This window comes from Rana temporaria, chromosome 2, assembly GCF_905171775.1.
Source record: "Rana temporaria chromosome 2, aRanTem1.1, whole genome shotgun sequence".
Taxonomy (NCBI): Eukaryota; Metazoa; Chordata; class Amphibia; order Anura; family Ranidae; genus Rana; species Rana temporaria.
In genome coordinates this window covers 344,714,322-344,730,990 of record NC_053490.1, presented here as the reverse complement: position 1 = coordinate 344,730,990, position 16,669 = coordinate 344,714,322, and the positions used below count along the sequence as shown (strand labels likewise).

The 16,669-nt window shown below is 45.2% G+C and overlaps 1 protein-coding gene across 1 annotated transcript in view; it reads right to left on the bottom strand.

Moving 5' to 3' along the window:
• Positions 1-3,539: 3,539 nt before the first annotated feature.
• The window catches only part of NUAK2 (NUAK family kinase 2), a 72,730-nt gene continuing 59,600 nt past the window's right edge, over positions 3,540-16,669 (bottom strand). The window contains exons 6-7 of the mRNA XM_040337555.1: positions 5,324-5,456; positions 3,540-5,178 (exon numbers count right to left, since the gene is read on the bottom strand). Coding sequence (XP_040193489.1) covers positions 4,214-5,178; positions 5,324-5,456 — 1,098 coding nt within the window. The 3' untranslated portion in view covers positions 3,540-4,213. The remainder of the gene's footprint in view (positions 5,179-5,323; positions 5,457-16,669) is intronic.

Below are 16,669 nucleotides of genomic sequence, written 5' to 3'. Positions count from 1 at the left end.
CAGTGGCAACGGGAAGGGGTTCAATCTCTCCAGTAAGCCTCCTTTCAGTTGGCGACGGCTGCTTCTTATTTTACATAGACTGTGTTTTCACTTTTTATCTACACATGTATCCACAGATTTACAACATATAATATATACTATTCAAGTAGTATATTCATCCATTATCTAGCGCTACATTTTTGTTTGTATTGTCTATTCATCCACTTGTCTTTGGTTTTGTAGCTGCTCATCTTTGATAGACAGCGCGGAATATTTAGCTTTTTGTTTCTATGCCAAGGTATTTATGGCACCATTCAGCTCCAGTTTGGACAGGTTATTAACATCTTAAAGGGAGCTCTGAGCCTCACTCTAAAAAAGCTGCTTCAGCACAGGACCAAAATGCAGGTAAAGGACCTTGTCCCTTTTTGCGATTCGGCACTGCGTCACTTTAACTGACAATTGCACAATCGTGCAATGTGGCTCCCAAACAAAATTGGCGTCCTTTTTTTCCCACAAATAGAGCTTTCTTTTGGTGGTATTTGATCACCTCTGCGGTTATTTTTTGCGCTATAAACAAAAATAGAGCGACAATTTAAAAAAAAATGCAATATTTTTTACTTTTGCTATAATAAATATCCCCCAAAAATATAATAAAAAATGTTTTTTTACTCAGTTTAGGCCGATACGTATTCTACTTATTTTTGGTAAAAAAAAAATATATATATATCTCGCAATAAGCTTTATCGGTTGGTTTGCGCAAAATTTATAGCGTTTACAAAATAGGGCATAGTTTTATTGCATTTTTATTAATTATTTGTTTTTTACTACCAATGGCGGCGATCATCGATTTTTTTCGTGACTGACATTATGGCGGACACTTCGGACAATTTTGACACATTTTTGGGACCATCGTCATTTTCACAGCAAAAAATGCATTTAAAATGCATTGTTTATTGTGAAAATGACAGTTGCAGTTTGGGAGTTAAACACAAGGGGGCGCTGATGGGATTATGTGTTCCCTGAAGTGTGTTTACAACTGTAGGGGGGGTGTGGCTGTAGGTGTGACGTCATCAATTGTGTCCCCCTATAAAAAGGGATGACACGATCGATGCAGCCGCCACAGTGAAGAACGGGGAAGCCGTGTTTACACACGGCTCTCCCCGTTCTTCAGCTCCGGGGGACCGATCGCGGGTCTCCAGCGGCGATCAGGTCTGCTGGTCGAATAAATAAAAATAAAAAAACATACCACACCACAGGCATGCAGTAGGATTGCCCCCTGAATGAATGAAAGTAGATTGGATGCTTTCTAAAAAGTGATCCACTGATGGACCTTCAGAAAGCAGGTATGAATCTAGACTAAAGACTTGTACCAGATACAGCCACTAGCAGTGGTGTTCTGCGATGTCCTCTGCACGATGGCCATCTGGAGAAATAGGGGGCAGTGCATACAATTTAGTTTTTAATTTGGGAAAAAAGCTCAAGCCCCACCCAGCACAAAAGGTGAGTGTTTTTGTAGAGAAAATCTGTTTAAAGCTCAACTGTAATCACACTGTCCATTTGCAATAGAGGAGTGGTGAAGTCTGACAAATTCTACCAGATTTTTATTTGTCAGTGACCCCCCATTGAACAGATTTATTTCTGCTTTCTGTTCCTTTGGCAGCTCGAGCCTAAAATGAGGTAGACACTGGAAAAGACATTAAAGGCAGAAATACAAACCTTGTCATAAGCTGTAATCCTTCCCCACCCTAATAAAATGTTTTACTGTTTAAATCTGTTAGGCAAAAAAAAACAATTATGGAGTTTTTGCTTTAGCCTTAGGCTTGGTTTATACTGGGGTAGCTTCAAAGTCGCCCGACTCTGAAGCCACCCCACATCAGCGCAGCTTGCAAACTACTTCTTTAACCACCTGAGCCCCGGGCCATTGTCAAATGACGGCCTTACGGTGGCTCTGAAAATCCAACAGGACGTCAAATGACATCCTGGATTCCTCTGGCCACTGGGGGGCGCGAGCGCGCAGGCGGCGCACGCCCGGCGCATCCCCGAGATGCCAATGCGCGTGCCTGGAGGTCGCGATGTCCGCCAGGTACCCGCGATCCGCAATAGCAGAGCAGGGACGTGGAGCTCTGTGTCCTGTCAGGGGAGAGAGGAGACCGATCTGTGTCCCTTGTACATAGGGACACAGCATCGGTCACCTCCCCCAGTCACCCCCCTCCCCCCACAGTTAGAACACAATACAGGTACACATTTAACCCCTTCCTCACCCCTAGTGTTAACACCTTCAATGCCAGTCACATTTATACAGTAATTAGTGCATATTTATAGCACTGATCGCTGTATAAATGTGAATGGCGCCAAAAATGTGTCAAAAGTGTCTGATGTGTCCGCCATAATGTCGCAGTCCCAATAAGGGAAAAAAAAAAAAAAAAAAAAATGCAGATCGCCGCCATTACTAGTAAAAAAAAAAAAAAAAATAATAATAATTCTGTCCCATATATTGTAAGTGTTTATTGCGATTTTTTTTTTTTTTTTACCAAAAATATGTAGAAGAATCCGCATCGACCTAAACTGAGAAATTTAAATAAAAAAAAAATAAAAAAAAAAGAAATTGGGCTATTTATTATAGCAACAAGTAAAACATATTGAATTTTTTTTCAAAAATGTTGCTTTTTTTGTTTATATAGCAAAAAAAAAACAAAAAAAACAAAAAAAACGCAGAGGTGATCAAATACCACCAAAAGAAAGCTCTATTTGTGGGGGGAAAAAGGGCGTCAATTTTGTTTGGGAGCCACGTCGCATGACCGCGCAATTGTCAGTTAAAGCGACGCAGTGCCGGAAGCTGAAATTTCACCTGGGCAGGAGGGGGGTATATGTGCCCAGTAAGCAAGTGGTTAATAGAAGTCAATGCAAGCCGCTCCGAAGTCACCGCCAAGTAGTGCAGTCACCCCCATGGTATGGAACACAGATTCCAGATGGAAGAGCTAGTTTAGATGCATATAATTCTCTGAATGACTTGTATGACTCTGAAAATGCAGCTGTGTGCCATTTATTCCTGTAGCAATGCATACAAAAACCACACACACACACTGTACTCATCTAAACTCAGCACTTTAAACATTCGTGTGAATAAGCCCTTCGGTTGGAAAGAATGCAACTAAGATAGATCTGTCTATAGATAAAGTCAGAGGATTTCAGATTTTTCCAATTCAGGGCAGAATGTCTAGGAATACATAGCACAACCATGGATTACAATAATCTAGGTATGAATTATTTTTGCTATTTGAGCATCTAGAATATGCATACAATTTAAGGAAATCTGATTTAAAGATAAATGCACATCATTGCTTGAATTACTTTGACAAAAATGCAAAAAATTAATTTGTAATCAAAATGGAAATAAAATTGGGGAACGCAATTATTGCTACTTGTATGCACCAAGTGATATACAAGTTTAGATAAAAAAAACAAAAAATAAAAAAGTTATCTACATTCAAAAAAGATTAAAAAAAAAAAAAAAAAAAAAAAGTCAAGTGAGTGCTAGTCCAGCTGTAGACACACACACACACACACACACACACACACACACACACACACACACACTTGCATTTGAGTACAAGCCAGGATCTGTGCAAATAAAAATTAATCAGTGCTGAAAGGAGCCATCACCGAGTAACCACATTTTCACATTTCTTTAGGTTTAGTGCCAAACACTTATGCTCGATGTAATTAAATCGCTGCATAAAATCCCTTTTTGTTTTCTTCTAGCAGGATGTAAAATGGGGGATTTACATGCTGCCCTTACATTCATAAAGGGAGGGGTAGCAAAATAAATTCAGCATTCACAGTCAATCATTATTAACAGAGTGGGAGTACATGAAAAAAAAAAAGGCGGCGGCGGCGTACACTCACACCTTGTTTAGACACAAGTTTAAAAAGGCAGCAGCTGGCACCAATATGAACCTGAAATATGCAGTCTCTTAAAACCCAGTTAGCCATTTCTTTGGGGAGGAAAAAAAAATTCATAGCAAAGAAAAAACACCAGTTCATCACAAGTACTTTTTCTGTTCAGTACAATTTTGTCAAACTTTTTAAAATCAGCAGACTTCCAATTTCAGGATGCCATAATGAGCTCCTTTTGTGCTTTTAAAGGAGGCAACATCAAGGTCACATACTTTGACAACCTGTAACTCACCAGTGACAGTAAGCAATCACGGTTTTGAATAAATAAAAATTGGTTTCAGCTTGATTCTCGTCCAATAAGCACCGCAGTCCTGTAAACCTGCATTGCCTCTTCTTCTGACACACCCAAGGATAGGCAGCTTTCTGATACACGTGCCTGATAGCTAGCCATATTCCAGAGTGTGGGTCCATCGGATCCAAAGTCATCCTCTGAATTTAGGTTTAAAAGATCTTCAGCAGAGAGACTAGCTCTCATGGATCGCAATTTTCGTCTTGGACGCTCTCTGTATCTGGTTGGAAAATCCAACAACTCAAAGGACTCGGTGGAAAGGATACTCTCTTGGCTGATAGAAGATGATACTTTCTCATGAGTAAGCATACATATAGGTAAATTTTCATTTTTTAAAGACCAGTCAGCAGCATCAAAAGACAACTCAGGGGCTGCTCCAGCCGAAGAGAACTTGCCATTTCGCTTGAGAATACCTTTTCTGATGACTGGTTCTTGTGGTTCTTCTGTGCATGTACTGACTACTGGAAGAATAGTTGCCTCAGTGGAAAAAATAGAACAGGATGCATCATTTTCTTCATTCATAACTTCTCCCTCAGTATGCTCTGGAGAAGAATAGTAACCAGATTCACGTTGTGGAGGCTTCTTTAAGATACCTTTCTTGGGAGCTGGTGGCACAGAGGAGATTTTGTCCTGGGGAGTCTGTGTCGATATTATTTGGCTCATATTTTCCCTCTTAGAGCGCTTGAGTGAGCGCTGACGAGTTAAAGCTGTCCCTGGAAGATGCTGGCGTAAGAAAGAACGCATTTTAGAGCCATTATCCCACAACGGACGAGAAGATCTTCTAAACCATCCACCAACAATAGAAAAGGGTGAATCAGATTCTTTTGTTTGCTCCGATTCACTTAACGGTTGTTGGTACCCCCAGTTCACCCACCAATGAGAGGCAACATCCGATAGTGTGGCTCTGCGCTCTGGGTTCACCATCAGGAGCCAACGAATCAAGCCACATGCATCTGCAGAGAAAAGAGTACATTTGAAGTCAGCAGTGGTAAATAGAAGACAGACTTAGATATATATACACATATGTTTGCTGTAGGAGTGATTCGGTGTTACAAAAATAACCTAACAGCGTGTGTCAGACACCAACAGGTTACTCACCAGATGGGCCACTTGGCTCCTTGTAAGCGCCACAGGTGATTTGAGCTACCAGTTTCTTGTAATCTTGCCCATCAAAGGGCATACAGCCATGAACCAAAATGTAGAGAAGAACTCCCAACGACCAGCTATCCACCTACAACACAGCATAAAAGGACTTTTACACACCTTTACACAATGTAAAATGAATAAATAGAAATAAGCACATATGATCGATTCATTTATTTATTTTTTTAAGATTTTTCTCCACACATTAAAATCAGGTTTGCATGAAATCTACTTCAAAACATCAAATTATATATGGTAAGAAAGCAAACGGTGTTCATTTAGTCAACAAAATTATTTGTCATACCGTATTTATCGGGGTATTGCACGCTCCGGCGTATAGCGCGCACCCCTAATGTGGACCCGCAATTCCTGTAAAAAAAAACATTTTAGTACTTACAGTTTTGGTGTCTTGCGCGGCGTCCATCGGCGGCCTCATCGGGTCTGGTGTCCGTCTGCAGCTTTGGTGGTGTCCTCCCGGCTTCTCCCGCGCTGTCTCCCTGTCGAATCGCTGCTTCCCGCGCTCAGTTTGAATGCCTGCGCCAACATATACCGAGTGCAGTACACTCGGCTACATTCGGCCAAGCTCGGCTTCGCTGTTGCTCACGCTCTGTGACGTTTATGCGTGAGCCCGAGCGAAGCCGAGCCTGGCCGAATGTACTGCACTTGGTATATGTCGGCGCAGGCATTCAAACTGAGCTCGGGAAGCGGGTATCGGCGTATATCGCGCACCCACGATTTTCCCCTTATTTTAAGGGGAAAAAAGTGCGCGGTATACGCCGATAAATACGGTAATTTTCGTCAACTGCATTTTTGCAGTGATGAAAACTAACCGAAAAGTACACCACATTTTTGTTCACCGGTTTTCATTAATGAACACAAACAAAAATGTGAGGCAGGGATGTTTACCCTTGGAACTTCAGGTTTCCACAAAGCTTCACCTACTTCCTCTGGATGGAGCCCTGCATTTGTAGATAGGAGGATGTCCGATCGGATGGTTAGATCATCAGTGGCTGTTATCTGCAGCCTGAGGCTCAGAACAGATGACTAGTGCGTCTCTGTTGACCATATCAGGTCCTATTTCAATGCAAAAATTTTGGGCTGAATTCAGCAGACACACAGCAAAAAGGGGATGTTCTATTAGGATAGTGGGGGCAGGATAGGTAACCTCACACTATCTCTGTAGATGCACACCTGCAGGGCCGATTGGATCTCTACTAGTCCAGTGAGTCCTCAGGGCCCACTAACAGGCCAGGTTTGCAAGATAACTGAACTACATCACAGGTGATATAATTTGCTGCTCAGTGATTGCAGTGTTCTAGTCTGCATCTCCCCAAGGTAATACATAAAACCTGGCCTGTTTGGTCATCAACCCTGCTTTCAGGGCCCACTAACAGGCCAGGTTTTATGTATTACCTTGGGGAGATGCAGACTAGAACACTGCAATCACTGAGCAGCAAATTATATCACCTGTGATGTAGTTCAGTTATCTTGCAAACCTGGCCCGTTAGTGGGCCCTGAGAGCAGGGTTGATGACCACTGTCCTGGAAGACAGAGTGCTCTGATTACACTGATCCTACAAGGACTGTGGGCTCTTTGCTGTCTGTGAACACTTTATACTGATACATAGAGGCCCCCCTGAAGGAGACCTGCTCAATAGGCTTTGCAGCTTGTCCACTATGGGAGAGCAGCACATTATCTGATCTGTGCAGGATTAACCCCTTTGCTGCCAGAGAAGTTTTTTGCACCCATGCTTAAAAATCTATTTAGGCCTGAATTTAAAAAAAAAACGCACACAAAAAAATTTGTGAAAGCAGACAAGTTCATGTAAATATGCACTGCATGGTGGCATCATTACGCAAGAGATTTTGTTTTATTGTTCTTCTTCTGTCAAAACAGCAATATCCTTGTAACAAAACTTGGTTGACCTTAGAGACGTTATTTAGCCACTTGACCAGGCCATTTTTTGCGTTACGGCACCGCGTCATTGTAACTGACAATTGTTCGATGCTTTACCCAAACAAATTTGATGCCCCCCCCCCCCCCCAAATACGAGCTTTCTTTTGGTGGTATTTGATCACCTCTGAGTTTTTTTTTTGCGTAATAAACAAACAAAACTCTTCCTCAGTTTAGGCCGATATGTATTCTTATTTTTGGTAAAAAAAAAAAAAATATAGCGCAATAAATGTATATTTATTGGCTTGCGCAAGAGTTATATCGTCAACAAAATAGGGGATATGACATTTTTATTAATTTATTTTTTTCCTAGTAATTGCAGCGATCTGTGATTTTTGTTGGGACTATGACATTGCGGCGGACAGATCGGACACTTGACACTTTTTTGGGACCACTGACATTTATACAGTGATCAGTGCTAAAAAACAACAAAAACACAAACCGATCACTGCATAAGTGTTGTGTGATGACAGACTGTTGGCCTAAAATCCGACTGTTTGTACGCTCCATCAGACAATTGTTGTCCAATTTTCCACCGACAAATGTTGGATGGCAGGCAAAAAAAAAAAGAAACAAAAAAAAAAAAGGGATTTTTAAATACAGCTTACCTGTAAAATCCTTTTCTTGGAGTACATCACGGGACACAGAGCGGCATATTCATTACTATGTGGGTTATATGGAGTACCTTCAGGTGATGGACACTGGCAATCTCAAACAGGAAGTCCCCTCCCTATATAACCCCCTCCCATAGGAGGAGTACCTCAGTTTTGTAGCAAGCAGTATGCCTCCCAAAATGGTCCCCATAAGAGGGGTGGGAGCTCTGTGTCCCGTGATGTACTCCAAGAAAAGGATTTTACAGGTAAGCTGTATTTAAAAATCCCTTTTTCTTTATCGTACATCACGGGACACAGAGCGGCATATTCATTACTATGTGGGATGTCCCAAAGCAATGCTTTAATGAGGGGAGGGAGACATTTTCCCAAGGATTTAATTCCGAGATAAACTCAAATAATAACAATAAATCCAACTTAGTCGAGAAATAAAATTTAAATTTTTTAACTCAAGGGTGCCCCCGATTCTGAGGGTCTTAAAAAAACGCAGCCTGCAGCAGTTCCTGCCAAAAAGGCTGTATCAGTATTCCCTCTTACGTCCAACCGGTATGATTTAGAACACGTGCGGACTAAAGACCAGGTTGCCGCCTTGCATACTTGAGCCATAGGGAACTGATGGTGTGCTGTCCAAGGAGGCGCCCATGGCCCTGGTAGAAAGAGCCTTTACTGGCAACGGAAGAGGCAGTCCTTACAAGCTGTAGGCCTGAGTAATTAATAGTTTCATCCCTCTCGAGAGGATGGATTTTGCAGCTGCCTGCCCCTTCTTGGCCCATCTGGCAAAATGAACAACACATCTGTTTCCCGAAACTTCTCTGAAGCTCTAAGATAGGCCTTTATGGCCCTGACAATACCCAAGGTATGCAGCAACCCTTCCTTCTGGAAGTAGGTTTCGGAAGAAGGATGATAGTACCAAATCCTGGTTTAGGTAAGAACTGGATATAACCTTTGGTAGAAAGGGAGGATGAGGATGGAGGACCACCTCGTCCTTGTGAGAAAAAATAAGATATAGCTCCTTATAAGATAAGGCTGCTATTTCTGCTGTCTTTTGGCTGAAACTATGGCAACCAGAAATCCCAGTTTCCTTGATAGCCAAACCACAGGAATTTCAGCCAACGACTCAAAAGGTTGTTCCTGCAGAGTTGACCTGAACTAGATCCAAGCCCCACGGCAAAGTGGTGACATACCCGGAGGATTAATACGCAAGACCCTCTGTAAGAAGGTCTCAACCAGCGAGTGGGAGTCCACCACTCCTAGCTGGAGAAAACTTAACACTTGGTCAATGGTATACTTGCGGGGCAAGCTATTTCTTCGACACATACCAGTCTACATAGGGTTCCCGGACCCTGTAACAAATCACCCTGAAGACCGGCCTTCTAACCCTGATCAGGGTAGAGATTATCTGCCTAGAACGGCCTCTACTACTGAGAATCAGGGATTCAGCCGCCAGGCCGTCAAATTTAGACGCCGCAATGCAGGGTGTAGGATCGGGCCTTGTGAGAGTAGGTCTGGCCGTAGAGGAAGCGTCCAAGGTTCTCCCACTGCCATCCTCAGGATTAGAGAGTACCATGCCCTCCTGGGCCATGCTGGAGCTACCAGGATGACTGGTTTGTGCTCCACCCTGATCCTGCGTAACAGGCGGGGTAGCAATTGTAGCGGGGGAAAGGCATATAGCAGCTTGAACTGATGCCAAGGAAACCAACGCATCGGCTCCGCAGGCCATAGGGTCCCGAGTACGGGACATAAACCTGTCTAGCTTTTTGTTGAATCTTGATGCCATGATGTCCACGTCCGGTATTCCCCACCTCTGGCAGATTATCTGAAAAATTTCAGGGTGCAGAGACCACTCCCCTGGCGACAGAGACTGACGACTCAAGAAGTCCGCTTGCAAGTTGTCCACCCCGGGAATGAAAATTGCCGATATGCAGGGCACATGAGCCTCTGCCCACAGGAAAATCGAGCTCACCTCTCTCTGAGCTGATTGACTTTTGGTTCCCCCTTGGTGATTTATATATGCTACAGCCGTGGCATTGTCCGATTGAATCCTCACCGGGAACCCCTGTAATTTGGCTGTCCAAGCCTCGAGGGCCAGCCTCTCCGCTCTGAGCTCCAAGATGTTGATGGGCAACTGCCTCTCCGCCTGTGCCCAAGTACCTTGGCAAGTGCAACCATCCAAGACCGCTCCCCAGCCCTTTAGGCTGGCATCTGTGGTCACTATCTTCCAGGCTACGGGACTGAAAGATCTTCCCTTTAGCAGGTTCTGAGGGTTTAACCACCAGCACAGACTTTGCCGGACTCTTGCCGATAGTGGCAACGGAAACTCCAAGGCCTGTGCCTTCTTGCTCCAAGCTGCCAGAATGGCTGCGAGTGTGGCTCTGAGCGCAAGGTACCGCCTCGAACGTGGCCACTAGCTTGCCTAGTAAACGCATACATAGGCGAATAGTTGGTTCTTTTTTGCTTAGAACCAGCTGAATCAATTCTTTGATAGCCTTGACCTTTACCCGGGGTAGAAATACCTTTTGCTGAGCTGTGTCTAACCTCATGCCGAGATATTCCAACTGCTTTGTGGGTTGGAATGCTGATTTTTCTCGGTTTATGACCCAGCCGAACCTCTCGAGGATCTGAACCGTGAGGGCAACCGCTCGCTCCAAACAAGGAGATGAGTGGTCTATGATCAAGAGGTCGTCCAAATATGCTAGGACCGTGACCCCTTGGATTCTTAGACTGGCTAATATTGGAGCTAGAACCTTCGTGAACACCCGGGGGGCCGTAGCCAGCCCGAAAGGAAGCGCCACAAATTGGAAGTGACGCTGAGCCACTGAGAAACGTAAAAATCTCTGATGTGGCTGAAAGATCGGTATATGAAGGTAAGCATCCTTTATGTCTATGGAGGCCAGAAAATCGCCCTTCTGGAGCGCGGCGGCTGCTGACCGAACAGACTCCATCCGGAACGACTGAACCTTTAGATAAATGTTTAAATTCTTTAGGTCCAAAATTGGCCTGACATCGCCGTTGGGCTTTGGCACAACAAATAGATTGGAGTAGAAACCTAGCCCTTGCTCTTGGACTGGTACTTCTACTATCACGCCTTGATGAATCAGACGATCCAATGCCTTCAAAAAGGGGGACCTCTTTGTTGGATCGTTTGGAATTCTTGATTCCTGATAATGAGGAGGAGGAAAACTTTAGAAACTCTAATCTGTAGCCCGCGGCCACAGAAGATCGGACCCATCTGTCGGGGATGTTGGCTTCCCAGATCTTTGAAAAGAAACAAAGCCTTCCCCCTATCCTCGTGGGTGGGGGCGTCCCTTCATAAGGCAGACTTAGGGGCAGGCTTTGCTGGCTTGCGATACCAAGGCTTTTTGCCTCCCGGGGCCTGTCCCTGCGATTTAAAGTTTGATCGCACAGGAGGCCGTCGATACTGCCTGGAATTAGAGGGCCCTGGCACAGGGGAGAGTTGCCTCTTAAATGTAGGACCCCGAAATCTCTTCTCGACTGGCAAAAGGGTACTTTTGCCACTAGAGATAGTCTGAATGTATTTATCCAGATCTTCTCCGAAGAGTCGACCTCCATGGAAAGGGAAACCTGCCAAAAGCTTTTTGCATGGGGGCTCGGCCGCCCAGTTCTTTAACCATAAGAGTCTTCTCATATGCACTAAAAATAGTGATAAACGAGACGCCTGCTGAATGGAATCTTTTATAGCATCCACCGCAAAGCATAGAGCTCTGGGTATATCGGACAGCTCTTCTGCCTGTTGGGCAGGGATGTCCTTAAGCATCTGTTTAGTCTGATCCTTTAAAGCCTGACAGACTCCTATAGCAGCCACCGCTGGCTGTACCACTGCCCCTGCCGTGGAAAAGGAAGCTTTTAAAAGAGTTTCCAACCGTTTATCAACCGGGTCCTTAAACATCTGTATGTTTTCTACCGGGCAAGTTAGTGATTTATTTACACAAGAGATGGCAGCATCCACAGCCGGGAGCGCCCATTTTTTGGCAAACCTCTCCTCCAACGGGTAGATAACAGAAAAATTTTTAGGCGGCAAAAAAACTCTGTCTGGTCGTACCCAATCTTGGAAAATTAGCTCCTCTAATAGCGGATGGACTGGAAAAACTGCGTTATTCAAGGGCGCCTTTAAGGAGCCCAAAGAGGAAACTGCCATCTCCGGAGCTCCGGTAAAGGCAGGTTAAATGCTGAGTGTACCATGTCCGTCAAAGACTGGACCCACAGGCTCTCCGCTTGGGAGGCTGAGAATGGTTCCTCAATAGTAGATTCCTCAATTTCTGAACCCTCTGGGTTCTCGTCCAATAGGTCCTCCTGAAATTCTGATTCCTCCAGCGAAACCACTTCAGCATCCGAGGATACACATTTTGGCGAAGGGGACCTAGTCCGCTTCTTGCCTGGTAAAGATTTAGTGAGCATAGCTGCCAATCTTTTCTCTAGCCCTTCTAATGCGGTAGCTAGTTTTTCCTCTGTGACGAACACAGGGTTGGGTGGATCTGGGCCAGCCGCCGCACCAGACCCCCCTATTGGCTCAACCAAGGCGGCCACAACTGGGTTAACAGGTGGGGAGAGTACAGGCATAGCCTGACTCGTATCCTCAGAATCCGAGGGGGAACCCTTTTGCTTTTTTACATTTTTAGACCCCCTTGATCCTGAGCCTTTGGGTGCCATGGTACAAAACCGAGGTCCTTAGCCTGCAACAACTAACTGTACGCAGCTAGGAAATAATTTTGAAAGGTTTAGGGAACAACAGGATTACTAGTGTCCAAAAACCCTGGTGAGGCCAAAATCAAATATAAAGGAAAATTTTTTTTTTTTTTTTTTCAATTTGCTATTATGTTCCTTTAACCACTTGGGATCCGCCTGCCGTCAATTGACGGCTGCAGTGCGGATCCCAATTTCCAAACTGCCGTCAATTGACGGCCGCCCCTTTGGGCGTTCCCCGCGCGCGCTCCAGAGCGCGCTGCGGGGAAAATCTGTGTTGGCCGTGTCCCTCGGACACAGCCAATTACAGATCGCCGCGAACGGCCAATCAGAGTGGCCGTTCGCGAGGCGATCTGTGCGGCCAATGAGAGAGGATCTCATATGTAAACATATGAGATCATCTCTCATTGCCGTTTTACACAGAGACAGCGGTGCTGTCTCTGGAGAGGAGACCGATCTGTGTCTCTTGTACATAGGGACACAGATCGGTCACCCCCCCAGTCACCCCCCCCTCCACCTACAGTTAGAACACTAAGCAGGGATACATTTAACCCCTTCCTCACCCCCTAATGTTAACCCCTTCAATGCCAGTCACATTTATACTGTAATTAGTGCATATTTATAGCACTGATCGCAGTATAAATGTGAATGGCGCCAAAAATGTGTCCGATGTGTCCGATGTGTCCGCCATAACGTCGCAGTCCCATTAAAAATCGCAGATCGCCGCCATTTCTAGTAAAAAAAAATAATTAAAAAAAAATAATTCTGTCCCCTATTTTGTAAGCGCTATAACTTTTGCGCAAACCAGTCGCTTATTGCGATTTTTTTTTTTTTTTTTACCAAAAATATGTAGAAGAATACGTATCGGCCTAAACTGAGAAAAAAAAATGTTTTTTTTTTTTTAAATTGGGATATTTATTATAGCAAGAAGTAAAAAATATTGTATTTTTTTCAAAATTGTCTCGCTTCTTTGTTTATAGCGCAAAAAATAAAAACCGCACAGGCGATCAAATACCACCAAAAGAAAGCTCTACTTGTGGGGAAAAAAGGACGTCAATTTTGTTTGGGAGCCACGTCGCACGACCGCGCAATTGTTAGTTAAAGCGATGCAGTGCCGAAAGCTGAAATTTCACCTGGGCAGGAGGGGGGTATATGTGCCCAGTAAGCAAGTGGTTAAATTAGAAAGTATTTATATTCTACTTTTTTTTTTTTTTTTTTTTTTTTTTTACGGCCCCACCAATATCTTTTCCAGCCCTTTAACCTGCTGACAAAGGGGAATTTTTGGCTTAATAAGAAACAAATAGGCCAAGCCTATGATGTACTACCCCTTTCTTGCCACCGGGGGTCGCCGGAGTGCCGCTCTGTGTCCTCTCTCCTTCAGATCAGCGTCAGACTGATCTATGCGCGCACCCTGTCATCTTTAACAGAGGCGAGGCACGCCTCTTCCTGCGTGCTCCCGCCCTCCCCCTCCTCCCGACGGCGCGAAATTCTCCTATTTCTTGCGTGCCCGCGCGCGCGCGCGACAGGGAGGGGAGAGAGACACATGGAGACGCCAGACGCCCACAGAGCTGGGAGAGAGGACGCGCTGCAGGGCGGCAAGTTTGAACCCCCGGACAGGTAGGCTGCAATAGAGACTCAACAGGACTCAGTTGCTATAGCCCAGAGGTCTCTTCCCAGACCCTGTATGACCAGCAGAGCAGCAGGTAGCCAGAAAGATTACTTGGACAGGGGGCCAGAAATGGGGAGGAACAAAATAGATCATCCTGTCCACTAACAGACATAGTGACCACGGTGCCCATGCAGAGCATACTTAGGCTGCCCCCCCTTTTGGTCCCCCTTGGGAAACCCGCAGTCGAACCAAGTTCCGCAGGCTCCCAACTTACCTGCTCCATGCCGCAGGACGTTTGTAATCAAACATAGTCCAATCTTCTCCCATCTCCGTGGGAAGTGTAGTAGACCTTCAGGCACTGGGGTCCTGGAAGGAACCGCTGTCCTGGACCTATATAGCACCACTGGCAAACAGGGAACTCTTGGCTTTAGAAAAAGCTGTGAGCCCTGGGCCCAGGGTCCAGCCCTCCAGAGAGGGCATTATAGGCAAAACCCCACGGATTTGGGGCCCGGGTACTGTCCACTTCGGCACTGAGGCACTCTGGACAGATCCGGTTAGCCCGCCTTGATCCCAAGGATATGGAGGCAAGCTATTCCGTGACCAACACCTAAGACACTGGCGAAAAAACTGAGGTACTCCTCCTATGGGAGGGGGTTATATAGGGAGGGGACTTCCTGTTTGAGATTGCCAGTGTCCATCACCTGAAGGTACTCCATATAACCCACATAGTAATGAATATGCCGCTCTGTGTCCCGTGATGTACGATAAAGAAACAACATTTTTTTTCAATCATGGAGGTTCAGCTCTGCATGTGGATGTTACCTAGGGCAGTCTGCCTAGGAACACACAGACCTCCTTTAAAGAGCCAGCCAACTGCTTGCAAATGGGCCAAGGGCTCGAGAAAAGTACTAAGGCATGGTGCTGTAATGTTTTCAGGAAACTCTGTACAGGACCCTGCTAGCCCCTTCCATCAGCCATGCTCTGCTTGCATTGAAGAAACACAGAATGCCAGTGATAAAATCACTGAATCTAAGGCAAGTTGTTGTAACGTAAAATGGAAAGGCTTTAAAAATATAATGCAGATTAAACTTTAACAGCATTATTATTGCAAGTATGCATAAGGTGAATGCTTTTATGCACAGAATAATAGGTGTACATTTCTTCTAACAAAACCCAACAGGCTTCATTCACATGGGCATATAGATCCGTACCTCCCTCCAGGGGCTGCATTTATGCATCTAGGAACAGGTGTCCAGTGCAGCTAGCCTATCAAAATCAATGAAAGCCTAAGGCACGGTTCACACTAATGCGACCTAAAAGTCAAGCGACTTACAGTGAGACTTAGCCAGCTGACTTCTTGGGTGACTTGAGTACTACTTTGATGTGACTGCCTTGTGAAGGTATGCAGAGATAGCTGCATACAGGAAGATGCCATGCATCTTCCTGTAAATTGTTGGATCTAAATCAAATCAATATAGATGATCCGACTTGGAGGCAACTTATATTAAAGTGATTGTAAAGTCTATTTTTCCCCCCCGATAAAAATAACAAATGTGTTATACTTACCTGCTCTGTTGCAGTGGATTTGCACAGAACAGCCCAGATCCTCCTCTTCTCGGGTTCCTCTTTGCTGCTCCTGGTCCCCCCCTCCTGTTGAGTGCCACCACAGCAAGCAGTTTGCTATGGGGGCACCCAAGTCACAGCTCCCTGTGTCTATTTAGACATGGAGCTCTGCCTAGGCCCTGCCCCCTCTCATTCTGTTGTGTCTCAGCCAATCAGGAGAGAGAATTTCACATGGCTAGGACACTCATGGACAGAGAGGGACCTCAGGTAAGTGTTAGGGGGGGCTGCTGCACACAGAAGGCTTTTTATCTTAATGCATGGGTGCCCAACCAGTGGCCCGCGGAGCCCTCTGATGTGGCCCGCAACCTCCTGCTCTGGGACGGTGGTTTGGCAAGCCCAGATCGCAGGTTGCCGACCCGCCATCACAGAGCATCAGTGTTGTGAATGAAGCTGATGGTAGAGAAAGCAAGCAGTTGCAGAGCTGCATAAGCTGATGCTTTCTGTACAGCACCAGCTCCTGTCACAATTGATACCAAATGCACTCTGCCTGGGACAGCAACAGCCGGGGAAAAATGAATGGCAGACTTAAAAGGAAAGTTTATTACTAAATTTACATTGCATATATGGGCATATTTGTTCTTCGGTGGTTACTAGGCTACTTTCAAACTAATCCTGTACCTGCGGGATACCTGCACTGAGCCATAGATGTCTGTTATTACCTGTGGGTTTGGTGCGCTTTCAGAAAGTGCACTATACCATCAGGATGTAATAGAAGTCTATGGCAAAGTGCAGCTAACCGGCAGGAAAGCCACGGGTGCACGTGGCGCATCAGTGTGAAAGCAGCCTTAGGACCCAATCAGACCC